The sequence below is a fragment of the Micropterus salmoides genome, unplaced genomic scaffold (genome assembly GCF_014851395.1).
Source record: "Micropterus salmoides isolate LMB-PRFRI ecotype aquatic unplaced genomic scaffold, ASM1485139v1 Ms_hic_scaffold_12, whole genome shotgun sequence".
Lineage (NCBI taxonomy): Eukaryota > Metazoa > Chordata > Actinopteri > Centrarchiformes > Centrarchidae > Micropterus > Micropterus salmoides.
This window is the reverse complement of record NW_024040263.1, coordinates 3,591,797-3,611,781: the sequence shown is the minus strand read 5'-3', so window position 1 is coordinate 3,611,781 and position 19,985 is coordinate 3,591,797. Positions and strand designations below refer to the sequence as shown.

General features: G+C 40.6%; 1 protein-coding gene across 1 annotated transcript in view; it reads right to left on the bottom strand.

Moving 5' to 3' along the window:
* Positions 1-19,985, bottom strand: part of LOC119898869 (collagen alpha-1(XI) chain-like) — a 48,469-nt gene that overhangs the window by 10,321 nt on the left and 18,163 nt on the right. The window contains 47 exon segments of the mRNA XM_038713156.1: positions 851-918; positions 1,111-1,218; positions 1,531-1,753; positions 1,937-1,990; positions 2,093-2,128; positions 2,251-2,304; positions 3,570-3,677; positions 3,769-3,822; positions 3,999-4,052; positions 4,139-4,246; positions 4,327-4,380; positions 4,603-4,656; positions 4,770-4,823; positions 5,536-5,589; positions 9,835-9,942; positions 10,087-10,140; positions 10,237-10,290; positions 10,381-10,434; positions 10,540-10,593; positions 10,698-10,805; positions 11,826-11,879; positions 11,973-12,026; positions 12,161-12,268; positions 12,368-12,475; positions 12,795-12,848; positions 12,950-13,039; positions 13,139-13,246; positions 13,328-13,381; positions 13,559-13,612; positions 14,504-14,557; positions 14,643-14,687; positions 14,812-14,865; positions 15,444-15,488; positions 15,574-15,627; positions 15,729-15,782; positions 15,910-16,071; positions 16,246-16,290; positions 16,625-16,678; positions 17,101-17,145; positions 17,278-17,331; positions 17,408-17,452; positions 17,534-17,587; positions 17,666-17,710; positions 18,582-18,635; positions 19,632-19,676; positions 19,767-19,820; positions 19,907-19,960. Coding sequence (XP_038569084.1) covers positions 851-918; positions 1,111-1,218; positions 1,531-1,753; positions 1,937-1,990; positions 2,093-2,128; positions 2,251-2,304; positions 3,570-3,677; positions 3,769-3,822; positions 3,999-4,052; positions 4,139-4,246; positions 4,327-4,380; positions 4,603-4,656; positions 4,770-4,823; positions 5,536-5,589; positions 9,835-9,942; positions 10,087-10,140; positions 10,237-10,290; positions 10,381-10,434; positions 10,540-10,593; positions 10,698-10,805; positions 11,826-11,879; positions 11,973-12,026; positions 12,161-12,268; positions 12,368-12,475; positions 12,795-12,848; positions 12,950-13,039; positions 13,139-13,246; positions 13,328-13,381; positions 13,559-13,612; positions 14,504-14,557; positions 14,643-14,687; positions 14,812-14,865; positions 15,444-15,488; positions 15,574-15,627; positions 15,729-15,782; positions 15,910-16,071; positions 16,246-16,290; positions 16,625-16,678; positions 17,101-17,145; positions 17,278-17,331; positions 17,408-17,452; positions 17,534-17,587; positions 17,666-17,710; positions 18,582-18,635; positions 19,632-19,676; positions 19,767-19,820; positions 19,907-19,960 — 3,216 coding nt within the window.

Below are 19,985 nucleotides of genomic sequence, written 5' to 3'. Positions count from 1 at the left end.
CTCAGGAAATATCTGTGAAACGGCGTTTCAAATCAAACTCACATGTCCGAAATTGGACCAGTCTGTCATGAGTTACTTACAGCCAGTGCGCTGCTTACCAGCATCAGAGGCTGCGGGGGGGCTCCGGTGTTGTTGGAGAATTACTAAGCTTGTCTATTAAACACAAAAGGCGTTTTCTTTCCGTTGGCCAACTTCTGAATTGAACCTCAAACTGAGTATTTTTTGTTTGCTTACTGAGATATAGAAAGACGGACTCCTAGGAGATGGGAACTGAGATAAGGACTCATTAATTGGTGGTTGAACTGTGGGTTTTGTATTGAGCGCTTACTGTATAATACACTGTGGTGAATTTGTTTTTCTTGTGGTCTGTAGGTAGGCCGACCTGATGATATTATATCTTATTATTTAATGCCATGACTGACTCTCAAATTATCTTTCTCATATTATTATAATTTGATATTTCTTCTCCACCATTGCTCATAATAATAATTCATGCATCCTAATTTCATCAAAACACAGGCCTGGCCTACAAGAAAGAACAGTGCATGTTTAATCTATCTAATATTGTGCGTTGGTCATACTACACGCTGATTTATTGCTTTCTGTTTAGAATAATACAGAAGGGTTAAAAAGCTTAAAAATTAATTTCATATTAAATATCATGGCGCTATAAACAACCGCTATCCATTCTGTGTTATAGCTGACTGCTGCTAATTATCATTCAAACATATGTCCTACATTTGCAACAGTGTTATAATTAAACTATTTATACTATACATTGTAAGTCCTTTTCCATGAAATTGTTGTACACTGGCATGCACAAGCAGCAATAAAAACCATGACACTATACCTGTTTTCCTTTCCTGAATTTACTGTACCAGGTTCCGGGCTTCTCCCTTTCCAGGCTGCTAACTTCACCTGATAGCAAACAAAACAAAACAATCAGCTTCAAGTACAGCTCAGCTTCACTAAATCAACACACCGATTGACTAAATAATGTTAATCTCTTTCCCAGAAATCATTCAGCTTTTGTCAAAGGCTCCGGTTAGCTTTGAAGAGTTTTTCAAATGCTCAAAATCTGTGTGTGTGTGTGCACGAAAACTAACCGACTGGAACTTCTGTCAGGGTACAGACACGTCTCTCCCTGTGCAGTGAAGTTACAAAACACCTTGAAGGAGTCTCTATGGCAACCCTGGTTTGGATCTATCCAGTACTCACCTGGAGAGAGAGGAAAGGGTAGAGGAGGGCAGAGGGTAAAAAAACACATTGCTAATACCAGTGTCAACAACAAAAACACCAAACAGAGAAAAATCACACAGGAAGCAGACACGTGGACAGCTATAGGAAGAAAGACAGGCCGATACAATGAGTCAAGACTTGCAGGCAAACAGCTGTGATAAACAAAAGGTCAGAGACACAAATTGATAAAGTACCGTTGGGGAGATCTGGGTGGAGGAGCCAGAGCTCCTTACAGGTGCGGGCGGGGCTGTGGTACGTCCCTTGTGGGTTACGCAGACCCTCCACCTCTACTTTCATAGAGGACAGAGATGCAAACACTTCCTCCATGCCTTGGCCCTCCTTCTCCTTCATCCCACCGTGCTGCTCTGCCTGGTCCCCCTGCATCCATTTCTCTTCCATCTATCGCATCCCCCTCCTCCTCTTCCACTTCAAATGTAGCACCATCCACCAAGGTGTGGGTTCTCCTTCTCCGTCCTCGCTCTGGCAGAGGGGAAATCCCAGCTGCTGGCAATCCCTGGGGAGAGGAGAGAAAGAAAAATGGTAAAGGGAAAGAAACAGGTAGGGAGGAAAGCAGATTAAAGCAGGCAGTTATAAATGAGAAAGGGGAGGAAGAAGCATTGGAAACAGGGATGAAGTTTTATAGTTTTGTACTTTATTGATGGTTGTTAGTTGTACTAAATCTATAAGCAGAACTCACTGGTGGTCCTGGAGGTCCTGCAGGCCCAGTGTCTCCTCTGGGACCAATTGGACCCTAAATGCACACAGAGCAAAGGGATTAATTTAGGGCAGTAGAGAGGTATGAGGCTCCAAAGTGACTAATTCAATCCAATGAAACAGTGAGCATCACAGTTACCTGGTTTCCTTTTGAGCCCTTTAAACCAATAGCACCCTGTGAGAGAGGTAAAGAGTTAAAAGTTAAGACACACAAGATAAACAATGTCCCAGTAATCCCAATGCTAACAAGGGTGATTCATTTTTGCATGTACTGTCAGGATTATCTTGTATACTCACAGACAGACCCGTGGGGCCAAGGGGACCGTGAGGACCTGGTGAACCAAGCGGACCCTGACATTAACATAAAAGACATGAAACTGTCAGATTAAGAAAACAAGTAGATCTGCTGGAGGTAACTACTACAAATTCATTGCTGTTTTTGATCTTTTTATGGGATGTGATGCCAATTAGAAAAATATGGAATACATTGCCAGCCTTGTCCTTTTAAAGATGGACAACATTCAGTTACCTTGGGTGTTTGCTGTGTGTCAAAGTGCATGTTCAGGTGGGAACACTATATAAATCAAATTATACTTACTACACTAATAAAGTCCAATCATGCTCACTCAACCTTAAAAAGTGTCACCTGAAAGGTTTTGACAATGTCTCAGCTGTTTTATTTTAGCTAAACCATGCTAATCAGAGCTGTATGAGAAACTACAGTATGTGTGACATATGACATTGTTCAAATGACTGTAAAAATGTAATTACTTTGGTGTGTATTATTAAAATACAATATACAGTAATACAGTACTGTAAATAAAATATAGTTCACTATGGTTCAAATTATAATCAAGCTATAGCCTAAATATATATATAAACACTGTAAGCAAAGTACTTGATTATTTAATTGTTTTTGATCCATGTAATTAAACTGGAGCAATACAGATCCAATGCCTTTTAATTTTATTAACTTACTGACCATATGCATATTTTTGAGTACCTTGATTTTTACCAGTGCAATTATGGCTCATAAACCAATTTAGTGTGAATGTGTTGCTTTACATTAATGTAATGAATTCTGTTTATGTTTTATCCTTTACCAAAAACATACTGAACAATGTAACTGAATTTAGCATACATTTACACACCTAACAATTTTTTTCATCAACCAGGTCTTATATAAGTGTTTCTTTTTTATATAGAATTGTGGTGGATGTACTTTTAGTGTTGTTATATTGTTTCTGCTTTATGTGCTCAAGTGCAATTGAATATAATAATTCATTGGTTTATTTCACTTAGGTTCTACTTACCTGTAATTAATTATTGACAGGGGCAGGGTCTGATTGTGACTTGTAATGTAATGTGCAATGTAACGTAAATGTATGGTGCGGACTGTATGATGTATGTGAATGTAAAGTCCAAATGTGTTACTGTTGCTTACTGCAGCCTCATGCGGCACTGATGCCCAAGACAAATTTCCCTTCGGGGACAATAAATTTGATCTTGTCTTATCTTATAATGACAGTGCCCACAAACCAATTAACACAGGGCAAACCCGCGGACAAATTGGTAATCCAGGCTTGTGCGTATGTGTTTGTGTATATTTTCAGCACCTCATCTCCTTTTGGACCAGGTAGTCCCTGGTTTCCTGGCAGTCCTCTGTCGCCTTTCTCTCCCATGTCTCCTGGTGGCCCTATCAGACCTATTAGACCACCATGACCCTGCGATATGCAGCGATATCACAAATCAGCTGAAGTTCAAAGTCAGGTCAAGTTCAGAGTGAATGTTTATTTATGTACAGTATGCACGCACCTTGTCTCCCTTCTTGCCATGGTCTCCTTTCAGTCCAGGTAATCCCGGTGGACCCTGAGAAGATGAAGTTAGGATGATGTCAAATAAAAGCTGAAGTGTAGCAAGTGCATATAAAAACTTGCTTTACTTGAGTGTTCTGATCATACTGTCCCTAAACTATCAATAAAATAATAATTTTCATTTCTAATAGTATTTCTCCATTATGTGCTTGCTTTGATGAGTCATCTTACCATGGGACCTGGGGGTCCTGTCTGGCCTGGGGGTCCATTTAAACCCTGCTCACCCTGAGAGAAAGATACACAGAAATAAATTAACCTCCATCTTTTTTATGCTCCACTTCCACTGCTTCATTCTTCACCCTGTGACTTACTGCAGGGCCAGGGATCCCTCTTAAACCTTGAGGCCCAGGTTTCCCAGGGTGACCCTGGGCACCTACAGGCCCTGTCTTGCCTATGGGACCCTCCAAACCGGGAGCACCCTGAAACAGACAGAGAATAGGGTGACCTTCAGAAGCTGTGAGCATTCAGATGTTATTAATCAGTTGTTTGTAACGCTCACCTTCGCTCCTTTCAGGCCTGCCTTTCCTTCCTTCCCTTGTTTTCCCAAGTGGCCCTGAAGAGCAGCATTTTATAACATTGAATAAAACTTTCTGACATAAAGATGCACTGATGCACAAACACACACAGTGACAATGCACTGAGAAAAATACCTTCAACCTCATTCTAACAGAGGAAGATGTTTAATCTATTACTTAATCAAACATGGGGTAGAAAATTAGTGAGTGCATCAGAGGTCCCTGCAGGCACTGACACATTAACACAAAAACACACAAACCCTTCGCCCAGGAGGTCCAGGTGGTCCAGGTTCTCCTGCCGCACCTGGTGGTCCCTGAGCAATATAAAGAAAACTAATTATAAGGCCAGTCATTGCATTGTATGATGACAGCATCTTTTATGTTTATGAATTACTGAATGTCATGGTGTATGAAGGTAGGAGCTCACAGATTTCCCAGGGTCTCCTATGTCTCCTTTGGACCCGGGCAGACCATCCACACCCTGATGAGTGGCAAAAAAAATAGTGGGCACAGGAAAACTACATTCTTCTGCACCAGAAAATAAAGCTGAGGTTGTCTTTATGGCAATATGGAATAATTTAATGTAGAAAGAGCAATAACAAAGGGGCCGATGATTCAAACAAACTAGACAATATGTGATGATGTTTGACCCAATTGACAAAAAAAAAAAACATCCTTCATGAGGATACAGTTGGTACTGATATAAAAACTCAACTCCACACATTAGGCTTTTTTAACTACACTTTTCAAAGTTGCTATGCATTGGGAATTGAAATGCAAAATAATATTATTTGATATTCTATTATTTTATATTTTTATAATAATATAATCATTTCTTACTCAATTTCCAGATGTAAATGTACCAGTTCTTAAATGAGCATGAGAATTTTGTCTTCGCTCCAAATTATGTTTAATGTACGATTCTACATATTGATCTTTGATTTGAATGTAATTTCAATGTTTGACTTTCCTTAAGTATAGGCTTTGTTTGACTATGTTTATGTTACGTAGCAAATTGTTCTTTTAAATACAATGCAAGTCACATAGACAAAAACCAAGGAAATGTGTTTAATCCCAGAAAGATCTGCTTTTGCTATTGCATTGGACAAGATGGTTCCATAACTGCCAAAATTTTTAATTACAGATGCAGAAGAAGTAAAAGAGGAAGATGATCAGAAAAAGCAGGCACTCACATTGGGTCCAGCCTCTCCCTGTTGTCCAAGGTCTCCCGTGAGACCTATAGGACCCTGAGGAGAGAGAGAGAGTTTGAGCTAGTACAGAAGTATACTGGATAGCACAGAATAATGGGCTATAAATGTGTTTTGAATGATATACTGTCCTACAAAGCCAGAGGACAGTGACTACAGAAGCAGTGAAGTGTGATAGATAGAAAAGTTGTATTGCCTTTATTTATGCCTTTTTAGGCTGATCATTTTCAATGCCATAAAGCCTACATAACATATAAATGCTGATACTGCACTTTGCCTTTGGATAATGTTCATGGAATTCAAAAGGGAAATGCAGTACTACCAGCAAATGCCCGGTGGGCCAACAGGTGTTTATTTATTTATTTAACTGTTTTAAAAAATGGGCCAACGACCGGCCCATAAAGCATGGACAGTGGCCCGTTGGGTCATTTTCTATACTGACACTGGGCTGGCCCAATCGCATCTCTAACTGTGTGTGGAGGAGGTGTGATGTAGCGAAGCAGAGTGACAGAGTGGCAGGGCCGAGGGACAGAGAGAGCAGTTTGAAATGGCAGATGTTGTCTCCAACAATTTTTAAAGCATTTGTTAAAAATGTTAAAAATTAAGAAATATTAATTAACAAATGAATGCTATAAGAAAAGTTTATTTGCACCTGCAATGCATTATAAATATAGAAGAAACATCTGGGTTGTCCAAAAAAATTAACTTAAGCTAAAAAAATAAGCTACTGATTATTGCATTATATTCTATTATATTTTATATTCTGAATTGTCACCTGCCACATGAATTTCGTGTTTCCCTCTATATATATAAAGACATTTCCACCATAAATTGGTGCAGAAAATCCCCCATATACGATCCCCCAATCGTATATTTCACCAATAAATATTTTTTCTAGATAGTATTAAAGTACTTAAAATACTGTCTTGTTCTCATGACCCCAATCTTGTGCAATGTCACGTCTCGTGGGCTAAGTGTTTCGTCAGACCCCTAATCTGAGCCCTTAAATGTCCTCACCACTTTTCAACACAAAGTGATGTGTGTACCATGCCATAGAGACAATGTTAAGGTCAATGATCATAACACTATCATAAAGTGAGACTTTCACCCACTGCTGTCATACAGCTGTGCATAAGCTATTTGACATTGTTTTTGTAGCTAGCATAGTTTCCTAATGTAGTCTTAACTTTGGCAAACTGTCCTAATGGCTGAGATGAAGTTAATTTGTCAGTATGGCGTTGGCTAAACCCACGCTGCTGTGAAAATGATTGTAGGCTTTTTGTACTTGAGTATGAGTTGTGGCCACCTCTGGCCAACCAGCTGAGTGGCACCACTCATTGTCATTGGTTTAGGGAGTATTACATTAGGGAATACATAGGGCTGGACGATTTGGCCTAAAATCATAATCACGATTAATTGAACATTTTACATCGATTACGATTAATGAATGATTATTTTGTTTTTGATTGTTGTTGTTTATTTGGGTTTTTTGCCCTCATAGTTCACTGACAAGGTTTTTACTGTAAATATGCTCAACTCTTAATGCTGGGTTTACTTTTTCAAATTAACAAATAAAGAACTAAAAAATCGATTTTGTTGACATGCACATATCAAGATATTCTACTACAGTTAACCATTTTCACCCACACACTGTGCGCGCAAAGTAACACTCAACGCTTTGCTAGCTTCCTCTTCTCAATCATCAAAGGATATCTACATGACAGGTGCTGTTATAAGAGCAGCGGAGGTAACATCATTAGGTCCTTTTTAATAGCAGTGCAATGTGTGTGCTGTTAGTGAGAGGGTGAGCGAATCAGAGAGAGATAGAGCCGCAGACAGTGACGGTGAAAGCGAGCGAGTAAATTGTCAATCTGGCAGTTAATCTGCAGTGTAGGTCACAGTGTGTAAATTAATACAACAAATGTCAACAAATGTCTGTTGTTTCCCCAGCTGTTGGAAAGTGAAGGAAGTTAGCACTAGCTAGCATCTCCCGGAGATGACTCTGGTCTGGAAGCTGAGCAGGATTGGAGGGGGTTGAGTCATGTGAATACACAGGCAGTAGTATGTTTTAAGGGGAAAAATTAACAGGATTAAATAACCGACATGGGAAAATTACATTGGCTAGAAGCTCTGAATTTCGGTTTAGATTACTTTTCAATTAATTGTCCAGCCCTAGCATGTTATATGGAAGCATGGTGTATTGGTGAGGAGTGTCCAACCGATTTTGGTGGGCCGCCTGGGCCAAAAATGCCAGGGCCGATTTTCTGTCCTCTGTTGACCAGATTACCAGTCCAGCCCTGTTGCTGGAGCTACAGCCTCATTTACTTGTGTAGCACACCAAACTCAACTACCAAGACGTCAGTTCCTCAAAATTTATATTTTTCAGCAATGGAAAAATCTAGTAAATGTAGTTTAACTTTTGATGAGACTAGAAGACGCTACCGCCGCAGCTAGCTTTCACTTGAAATATGTAACTTTCTTTCTTCAGCTGTTTAGTACACAATAGCTCTGTGGTAGACAGAGCAATTAGTGCAACAGCAGCTTCTAGACAGATTCCTATAGAAGCCAGAGTACTGCAGCATGGGCAGCCACAAATCCAGAATTTATATGTTTATTGCTTTGTGTCGCAATGTATTGTACAGTATACATTGCTGGTCATATAATTAGAATATCATCAAAAAGTTGATTTATTTCAGTAATTCCATTCAAAAAGTGAAACTTGGATATTATATTCATTCATTACACACAGACTGATATATTTCAAATGTTTATTTCATTTAATTGTGATGATTAAAACTGACAACTAATGAAAATCCCAAATTCAGTATCTCCAAAAATTATTAAATTACTAAGACCAATACAAAAAAAGGATTTTTAGAAACGTTGGCCAACTGAAAAGTATGAGCATGTACAGAACTCAATACTTAGTTGGGGCCCTTTTGCCTGAATTACTGCAGCAATGCGGCGTGGCATGGAGTCGATCAGTCTGTGGCACGGCTCAGGTGTTATGAGAGCCCAGGTTGCTCTGATAGTGGCCTTCAGCTCTTCTGCATTGTTGGGTCTGGCGTATCGCATCTTCCTCTTCACAATACCACATAGATTTTCTATAGGTTTAAGGTCAGGCGAGTTTGCTGGCCAATTAAGAACAGGGATACCATGGTCCTTAAACCAGGTACTGGTAGCTTTGGCACTGTGTGCAGGTGCCAAGTCCTGTTGGAAAATGAAATCTGCATCTCCATAAAGTTGGTCAGCAGCAGGAAGCATGAAGTGCTCTAAAACTTCCTGGTAGACGGCTGCGTTGACCTTGGACCTCAGAAAACACAGTGGACCAACACCAGCAGATGACATGGCACCCCAAACCATCACTGACTGTGGAAACTTTACACTGGACTTCAAGCAACGTGGATTCTGTGCCTCTCCTCTCTTCCTCCAGACTCTGGGACCTTGATTTCCAAAGGAAATGCAAAATTTACTTTCATCAGAGAACATAACTTTGGACCACTCAGCAGCAGTCCAGTCCTTTTTGTCTTTAGCCCAAGCGAGACGCTTCTGACGCTGTGTCTTGTTCAAGAGTGGCTTGACACAAGGAATGCGACAGCTGAAACCCATGTCTTCCATACGTCTGTGCGTGGTGGTTCTTGAAGCACTGACTCCAGCTGCAGTCCACTCTTTGTGAATCTCCCCACATTTTTGAATGGGTTTTGTTTCACAATCCTCTCCAGGGTGCGGTTATCCCTATTGCTTGTACACTTTTTCTACTACATCTTTTCCTTCCCTTCGCCTCTCTATTAATGTGCTTGGACACAGAGCTCTGTGAACAGCCAGCCTCTTCAGCAATGACCTTTTGTGTCTTGCCCTCCTTGTGCAAGGTGTCAATGGTCGTCTTTTGGACAGCTGTCAAGTCAGCAGTCTTCCCCATGATTGTGTAGCCTACAGAACTGGACTGAGAGACCATTTAAAGGCCTTTGCAGGTGTTTTGAGTTAATTAGCTGATTAGAGTGTGGCACCAGGTGTCTTCAATATTGAACCTTTTCACAATATTCTAATTTTCTGAGATACTGATTTTGGGGTTTTCATAGTTGTCAGTTATAATCATCAAAGTAAGAGGAATGAACACTTGAAATATATCAGTCTGTGTGGAATGAATGTATATATTATACAAGTTTCACTTTTTGAATGGAATTACTGAAATAAATCAACTTTTTGATGATATTCTAATTATATGACCAGCACCTGTACCAACGGTACAGTATTTAAGAGTTTATTAGAATGATTGTTTCTCACAGCATTGCCCTTGGCTCCATCCTCTCCTGCGGTGCCCCTGGCTCCTGGGGGACCAGCTGCTCCTGAAGGGCCCGTATCTCCCTTCTCCCCCTGGTCTCCTTTTCCTCCCTAAAGTACCAAAGGAGCAGAGTGAGCGATAAGATGGCTGGGGCAAAGGAGAAGAGCAAGAAACTTCAAAAACGAAGATAGATGGAGAAAATTTGAAGATGCCTTTGATCATCTTTTGACCCCCCAAAAATCAAACAAACTCACTAGCCTTCCTGGAACACCAACTGAACCAGGGTCACCTGCTTCGCCATCCTCCCCCTTAGAGAGAAAGAAATTATGTGTAAGAGACAATTTGTTATGGAAGGAGCGTTGTCATGCAATGTGTATGCAAAATATATGAGTTAATTTCTTTACCTTCTCTCCAACAATACCTGGTTGTCCTACCATCCCGGGTCGACCAGTCGGACCCTGCACAACACAGAGATCACAGTTTTTCTTCAGAATTCAATGCAAGTGCTCAAATAAAAGATAATGCATTCATATTACTGTGAGACTTACCTGTCCCCCAACAGGTCCTTGAGGACCATTAGGGCCTTGTTGACCAGGTGGACCCTACAACCAGGTTATGTAACATGGGAGAAATAACAGCAGTTTATTCATTTGTGTAACAAAGGAAAATGTGATGTAAATAAGGGACTAAACTGGAATAAAGCTCACCATTAGTCCCACATGGCCACTCTCACCCTTCTCTCCTGGTAGACCGGGCATGCCCTTGAAAACCAAACATGGGATTAGAGGATTAAAGTGAAGAGCTCCAAGTTCACTCCAAGATATTGCTTCAATGATCTGCACCGTGACTGCTATACAAATCTCACCTGTAATCCTATTGGTCCTTTAAGGCCCTTAAAGCCACGGAGACCCTCATCTCCTTTCGGACCGTACATGCCCTGCTGGCCCCGGGGACCCAGTAGTCCATCTAGACCCTGGTACACAGAGGAGAGTGAACAGTGAACGTCTTTATGACTTAAAATGATAATGAAGTATTGTTAAAAATTATGTTTTTATATGTTGGACTTTTTGGTTACAACTCCTCAGGCCATTGCTTTAAACAATGGTTCAATGTTTTGAGAAACACATTTATTTGCTTTCTTACAGCAGGAGGTTACATGTACACAGAGGAGAGTGAACAGTGAACGTCTTTATGACTTAAAATGATAATGAAGTATTGTTAAAAATTATGTTTTTATATGTTGGACTTTTTGGTTACAACTCCTCAGGCCATTGCTTTAAACAATGGTTCAATGTTTTGAGAAACACATTTATTTGCTTTCTTACAACAGGAGGTTACATGAAAAGATTGATGTCAATCTAATGTCTGTAAGGTAAACATTGAGCTATAGCCAGACGCTGGTAAACTTAGCTTAGCTTAACACAAAGACTGGCAATAGGGGAAAACAGCTAGCCTGGGTCTGTCTAACTGTAACAAAAGCACTTAAGAGAGCTCATTTTTATTTTATTCTGTATCTTGTTTGTTAAATCCATACAAAAAACTAAATGTAAAAATGACAGGTTATGGTACTACGGGGTATTATGTGTGCTCCCCTATTTCTTGGCCAGGCGAAGTGACTTGCTATACTCTCTGTGGGTTACATGGCTAACTCATGATCACAATTACCTCAAAACCTCTAAAACCACAAAACCAACTAAGTTACAACGTGTTAATACATGGGCTTTCCAGGTGCAAGGTTATGCTAAGCTAAGCTAAACACTCAACAAGATAGCAAATAAGCATAGTTTTCAAAAAAATGTCATTATTCCTTTAACATATTAAAGTGTCATGAGTCCTAAAATCCTCCTGACCCAAGATAAACATTAACGCAAGAGTTATAAAAGCCAGAAACAATGAGATAGCATCTAACTAGGTTTTCTCTAGGTTTTTATAATTTCGCGATTTGAAGTCTTGAACAGAGATAAACATAATACAAACATTAGAGCAGACTCACCGGAAGTCCTGGCTGACCAATTACCCCTTGAGTACCAGTGGGGCCTGCGGGGCCCTGTGGGGGTAGAGAGAGAAATTATCTTGATCACATCTACTCTTGTTATGAAGAACAGTCCATGTTGATGTACTTCTCCAGCTTCAGACTTACTGATTCCCCTTTGTCTCCTTTGCTGCCTTTCTGCCCTGGTTCTCCTTGCTCTCCCTGTGGACACGCACACACACACACACACACACACACACACACACACACACACACACACACACGGAGGACACAATTTATTGCCACAGGACAGACATACAACTCTCTCTACCTCTGAATCACACACAACAGTTTACCTTATCCCCATCATCTCCTGAAGGTCCTGCAGGGCCCGTAACCCCAGGCATCCCTACATGTCCCTGATCTCCATCCTGACCTGCTGGTCCAATTGGTCCCTTCTCTCCCTGGAACACAAACACATTCAACATGTGTTATTCTGCATAATACATAATAAAAGAACTACTAAATACAGTTTGTAGAAAAAAGGAATTAGATGTAATTACTGGCTCGCCCTTCTCTCCCATTGGTCCAGGTCCTCCGATTGATCCGGCCCGACCAGGCTGTCCAATGGCACCTGCTGGTCCTGGAGGGCCCCTCTCACCCGTCGCCCCCTACAGACAAGACATGATGGTCTTTGAACTACTTGGAAATTAAAAGTACTGAGGTACTGAAAGAAAAGGATGCATAAAAACTGCTGGAATCATAATGGTTGTTTGATAGTTAATTACATAGTAAATTGATAGTAAATTACAATTTACATGTGAATTGTTTAGTGGAAATCAGGTGATCATGGCCTCATTGAACTTAAGTATTGCACTGAAAATGTTCACAAGTACAAAGACATTTGCTTTCAATTCGTAAACAAAAAAACAATTTAGAAGGCATCCTACACATGAACTGTAGTAACAAAAGAGATGTTTTGTAACTCACTATGGCTCCTTGGGATCCAGTAGGTCCTGATCCTCCTTTCAGACCAGGAGGTCCCTGGAAAGATCAAATAATTTGTACTATGTAGCTTATATAATTTATAATATTAATAAATCAAGTAAGTGTGGTGTGTGTGTATTTTTGTGATTGTGTGTTACCATAATTCCAGGGGCTCCTCTGCTCCCTCTGAACCCTTTCAGTCCTGTGGGACCACTCTTCCCAGGTGTCCCATGGAAACCTGGATCACCCTGAGTGAAACAAAAATCATTGTACAATCAAAACACAAATGATCACTCTATGAGATGATGATTATCAGTATTTGTGTGTGAGTGAATGTGCGGACCCACCTTTCCACCTTCCTTCCCAGCAGTCCCAGGCAAACCATGCTCTCCAGGTACACCTGGGGCCCCTGGGTGACCACGGTCCCCTGTTGGACCAGGTTCACCTGATTTGCCCTGAGGCACACATGTGATTGGGTCAATGACATGAATACAGACATGAAGTACAAGAAAATCCATTCACATTGTTGAGCTCACCTGTGGCCCCACAACACCTGAGGGTCCTGGAGGTCCCGTCTTCCCTTGGAATCCCTGCAGTCACAGAAAAAGATGGGTAGAAAACATATTCTGGTGTGTGTGTGTGTGTGTGTGTGTGTGTGTGTGTGTGTGTGTGTGTGTGTGTGTGTGTGTGTGTGTGTGGTCAAGACAATTTCTCAAAGAAAAAAATGCAGCAACTGATGAACTTTTATGAAATGTGACCTCACTCACCGGCTCTCCTCTTTGACCTGGGTGACCTGGAAGTCCATCCTTTCCAGAAGGACCCTACACACACACACACACACACACACACACAGAACCACACAGACACATAAACCAAGACCAAGGTGAGAAATTAATGTGAGGTCAGGATATAAACTTGCCTACCAAGTTCATGTAATGTCCATCATGTTAAAGAGGAGGGGCAAAAAAATGGTCTGAACAGTCATAAGAACTTTTTTTACATTTCACCCTCCTTGCATTCTGACTGTCCCCTGTAGGCCACTGTGAATGATTCATATCAGCATATTACTAGAATTTAATTCCAGTGCATTCTCAGTCACAAACAATTTTATCATCAGAGACTTGTGAACATCCCTTGGACCGTAAAGATCTGATACTCATACTCAGTGGTCAAAGTCATTTGTTTGCTAACATGTGTGTATTTGGAAGATTGTGTTTTCAATGTGAAGGCTTTTAGATGACTCTTGTTCTTATTTTGCTATGTATATAACATTGAGATTTTAGGCAACAACAACTGGGTAGAGTGTAGCAACTGGTGTCCCTATGTTTGAAAAAATCCCTGCAGAAGAGCCCTCCTGGATGCCCCTATGGTAGATAAAATGTGGTAAGTGCCCTCTAGGGTGCCCTTCCAGTGGAGGACATGTAATGCACTGCTTTTTTACCATTTACATTTACTCATTTGGCAGATGCTTTTATCCAAAGAGACTTACATTTGAGGAACAACATACAATCATCAACAGAGCATCAAATACAGCACAAGATCAAAAATGCATCATGCATCATGACTTTCTGCGTGCTGGTGCCCCCCTGCATGAAGTTGGTGGTGGAATAAATATTTATTCTAATACACACAATTACAAATAAAGATTATGACTAATGAATCAATTCTGAATTTGTGTTTATGCGTGAATGTGTCTTTTTGTCACAACTCACACTTGCTCCCTTAGGTCCTGGCTCTCCATTCCTTCCCTGCGGCCCTTGAGGTCCCTAAAAAACATAACCACCCAATATAAAAAGCAAGCAATCAAATGATCAATACATTAATAACATATATTAACAGTGTTTTTCTTACCCTCTCTCCAGGAGATCCTGGGACGCCATCATGTCCAGAGGCACCCTGTTAAAATGTAAGCAGGAAGAAGAACATGGAGGAAGTGATGGATAGAAGTTGGTGAAGCACAGCTAATAGTGTATGTGATTTCACCCCAATGACTGATTGGCTGAGAGAAGAGTCAGCAGACCTTTTCTCCTGATTTTCCCGTAGGCCCTTTTGCCCCTCTGGCACCTCGTGCACCCTGCCATAGAAGAAACATGAGTGAGACCTAGCTGTAAATGCGCTACTGACATATTATGCACTTTCAGTAAATATGGCAAACCTGTTAGCAAACAGTTTCCTATTTACATATCCAAGAGTAAAGTATTAGTTTTCGTTTCTGGCCCCTCACAACGTCCAACATTCATTCTCTTTTAGTTCTGTTTTTGGTCTCCACCAACTCCGGTGTAGTGTAGTGATGTTACTCCATATTCCTCAAGTATGTTGATAACTAAAATGGTTCCCCACTGCTATACTGTACATTCAATTTGAACATCAGGCCATTTTAATCAAAATCGTTTCTGAATGCTAAAGGCTTGTGATAGCTCTTTGTTCAAATTGACTTTCTAAAGGAAAACCCTTAAGAGAAGATATCAGGGACAGGGGGCAGGTGTTAAGCGCTCTCTGTCTAATCACCTGAGTTACCAGTTTGAAAAGTACATTCTGACATTAGGGTGCTCTTGATTTTCTAGCAGTAGAATATCTTTTTCAAATAAATCTCACTTTCTGTGCAATTAATTCCCAACTGAACTAGAGAATGTTTTGAGACACAGCACTCACATTTGGACCCCTCTGGCCTGCGCCTCCTGGTTGTCCGACAGGTCCCTGGGTAAAACCACAAAAGACAGAACATTAATGGAATTGTGGTTTCCTGAAATAATATTGTCATGATTTTAAACCCTGTACTCACTTTTTTCCCTTTCTCTCCTGCAGCTCCCAGTGCACCAGGAAATCCTTCAGAACCCTGGGGAGGATGAAGATACGTTCAATTTATACAAATTATATATACTACATGAGGTAACCTGTTCTACATTCATGTAATCAATCATTGATTATTTATTTTACCTTCGGTCCCTGGCGCCCAGTATATCCTGGCAGACCAGGAACTCCCAGTTTCCCCTTAAAAAAGAGAAATAGTTTGACTCTTAACTCATCTTGTATAGGTTTTTGTTCAAGATGACAACAATATTTACTGATATTTTGATCAATGTTGATTAGCCTTCTAAATGCTAACTTAGCTCTGTACCTTCTCTCCAGAAATACCAAGAAGGCCAGCCTCTCCTTGAGGACCCAACTGGCCTTTGGGCCCCTCAGGCCCATCTTCTCCTCGTCCACCTGGAAGTCCGTTGTCTCCAACGTCCCCTTTTGCTCCCATTTCCCCTTTTGCCCCAGGGAAACCATCCTCTCCCTGCAGACAGAATGAATTGGAGGAGACAGCAAGACAGTCCAGTTTAACAGACATAAAACCCTAGTTGATAATGAAAAACAGCATGCATCTTGATCTGTGGAGGTAATATGATCTTTTCAGTCAACAAAACATTCTGAATGTGTACAGACTCTGCCACTTCTCTGTCTCTCTCACCTTTTCGCCTTTGCTTCCCTTTAATCCTCTGATTCCATCTGCTCCCTGTCAAACAGCAAAGAAAAAACACACTGGAAGTCAACAAGAAAAATACCTATACACATATAATATAACTTCAAATTGCTTGCATGCTGTCCCATTAAATTTGATTGGCTGGCAGCGAAAATCATAATCATCTTATTTCTTTGGCTACAAGATGATAAGGTAGTGAAAACCTTTCAGCTGTAAAAAAATAAATAAATAAATACTGTTATTCTTTTAATTTATTGAATGGGGTTTCAAAAGATTTCCTCAACCAATTGAGGACCATGAAATTCATTAGATGACGTTAAAGTCAGTGAATCTGTAATACAAGGTTTGTACACCATAGCAGGAATACCTTAACTCCTCGTTGTCCAGGGTATCCAACAGGCCCCTGCACACCTAGAGGACCCTACAAATGAAAACACACATTAAAGGAACAATCTGGGAAATATGTTTATTCGTTCTCTTGAGAGTTAGATGAGAGAACTGATGCCACTCTGATATCGGTCTGTTGAATATGAAGCTACAGCCAGATACCTGTTATCTTAGCTTGGGACAAAGACTGGAAATAAGAGAAAAGAGTTAGCCTGGCTCTGTGAAAAAGGTAACAAAATCCGCCTACCAGCTTCTCGAAAACACATTAATCCGTTTTATTTAATTTGCAAAAAAAAAAAAGTGTAAATCACAAGTTGTGAGCTGGGAGCACATGGCAAGAAAACAATTACATACTTCCCAAAATGTCAAACTATTACTTTAAGTCAACTGTAACTACAGCAACACATTATACATGCATTGTACACAGACACAGATACATGCATACAACAGACTCACCGGCAGTCCTTTTTCACCTGGAGTACCTTCTCTTCCAGGGTGACCCTATTGACAAGAGGACATATTCTGTAGTTAGGCATGTAGCTATGATGTTAAGTTAAGGATTAGGGACTAGGAAATGTATTGTGTCAATAAGAGTCCTCAGACGTACATGAGTACAAACATGCCTGTACTTACTTGGGGCCCGTCGTTTCCAGGTAAGCCCTGCATCCCTTTCTTCCCTTGAGGCCCCTGAGGTGACAAAGATCAGTTAATTGGTCGCAACTCCTTCACCCCAAAGTAAAAAATCTAACTACAAGGGTCTTACCTTCTCTCCTGGCAGCCCTACTAACCCCTGAGCACCAGGAAAACCCTGTAGGAGAGATGGAGCATGTGGATTTTTGTGTATGCACATATGACATTTTTTTTGTTAGTAACTGCTCTCTGCTTGTACCAGGATTCCAGGGTTGCCTTGCTGTCCGGGTGCTCCGATTTCTCCTGGGGATCCCTGTTACAAACACAAAACAATGTCATGGGAAGTATTTTGCTATCAGGATCTACTGTCTACTACCATTATTACACTCACTATGTTTCCCTTTGAACCTTGAACCCCATCAATTCCTCGAATGCCCTGTGAGGAGAGAAAGGAAGACTGTTAAGGGAGGGGACTTATTTTTTTTCTGGTTTTTAAAAGCGCCTCCAAGCCTCCAAAGCGCAATGAATTTCCTTTGGACACAGCCAAGCACACTGTTTTCCCCTGTGGCCAGACTTTTAAAAGAAATGCATGTTGTTTTCTTTCAAATTAACCCTTTATTTCTAAAACACATTTTCTTTTCCTGTCTGACTAAAGAATATAGGAGGCTTTCCTAAGGCTTGTTACATGAGACTCCTGGTACAACAACTAAATAAACCAACCAAATCAACCACACTGTTGGTTACGGCTCTAATACCTCCCTGCTTGAGGCGTTTAATGCTTAATTAATTAACACCAACATAAATATGCATTTTAAAAAATCCTTCTTCTGTGTCCTATCAGATGGTAACAAGTGCAAACCTAGTGCAAGTATTGCAAACTAGAAAGAAACAGCTTGAGGTGTTGTACCTGTGTGATGTACCTGGCAGAGAAACAGTCATTTTCTCAGATGAGATAAGAATTACATAACATCATGTTAACAAATGGAAAACTATAGTTACATCATGACTAGGCATTAACGTGATATCATCTGATAGCGACACCACAGTTGGATTTATGTTGGAGGTGAAAAGAGCCTTATTAATGCTGCATGGATAAACACAGAGGAGAGACACCAGGGAGATTACTGATGTCTAATGTCTTTTACTGTTGTCAAGGGTAGAGATTAATGCGTGTGACTGTGAATGTTGTGCATGCGCGCGCGTGTGTATGTGTGTGTGTGTGTGTGTGTGTGTGTGTGTGTGTGTGTGTGTGTGTGCGCGCATACACAGAGGTGGTATGTATGAAAAAGTGTAAATGTCATACTCACAGTCTGACCTGGGGGACCAGGACGACCTCTGGGGCCATTCAGACCTCTGGGACCCTGAAATACACATCAGTTACATTTGATGAAGTATAATTGCATATAATTGAGTATGTGTGCCTTTATACTTCTTTGTGAGGACCAATAAGAATTTTAGATTTTGCAGTAGAGTGAGGACAATTTTGGAAAGTCTGAATATTTTGGCTACTCCTCACTTCTTCAAAGGGCTGTTTAAGGATCAAGGCTTGGTTTTAGGGTTAAGGTAAGTGGCTAGGGAATCTATTATCTTCATATAGAAGTACAGAAGGTATAGTGCATGGGTATCTATTTGTGTGTGGTAGGGTATCTGGCATAGTTAAATTAAAATGTAGTGTTTTAGACTCTTGTGTTGTATATTAGTATATATTGTTCTTGCTGAGAGTTAGATTAAAAGATGCATTCTACTCTCACATCATTATGTTAATGTGTCCCTGAGCAAGACACTTAACCCCTAGTTGAGTCCAGAGGCGTGCAATCTCTGACATATATAGTAAGGCGCTTTGGATAAAAGATACAGCTAAAGGCTGCTAATGTCACCAGCCAGTTAGGGGAAGCAGCTAGCTTGGCTCTGTCCAAGGAAAAAACTGCCTACCAATACCTCCAAAGCGCAATGAATTTCCTTTGGACACAGCCAGGCACACTGTTTTCCCCTGGGTCCAGTCTTTGTGCTATGCTAAGCTCACCATACAAAGTGGTATCAATCTTCTAATCTAAGCGTTGTGGTTGGGCATGTAGTTTAAGGTTAAAGGGTAGGGAAAGCATTCTGAGGTTCCTTATATGTATAGATACACGGTGTGTGTGTCTGTATGTATGCGTTTGAAAAACAGGCATAATTGAATGTATATGTAATTGTGTTTTAGAAAAATGCTACATTAAATAAAATTTTTGTGGATTCAAATTAGTAATTTATTGTATATATTTGTGTTTTTTCATTTAAATTCAATTTTATTTATAAAGCGCCAATTCACCACAACATTATCTCATTGCCGAATTTTTTGATTGTGTGTTGACACTTACAGCATCACCTGGTTGTCCTCTTGGCCCAGCTGGCCCTTCAGAGCCCTGTGAAAAACACAAACACGAAGAAATCCTTCACATACAGAAACACAATCCTGCAAAACATGAATACCAACAGCCACAGTGACTTCTCACCTTTTCTCCTGGCTCTCCAGCAGGACCTGTAGGGCCCGGCTTACCCCTGTCCCCCTGTGAAAATACACACATGGAGGTTGGTTATTGGTATTATGAATTATCTGCTTACCACCACTCACCCATTCAGCCAGACAACTTACCTTGTGTCCTTTGTTTCCAGGGAGACCTGGCAAGCCTTCAAATCCTCTATCCCCCTTGAGAAAAAAGAGACAGATTAGT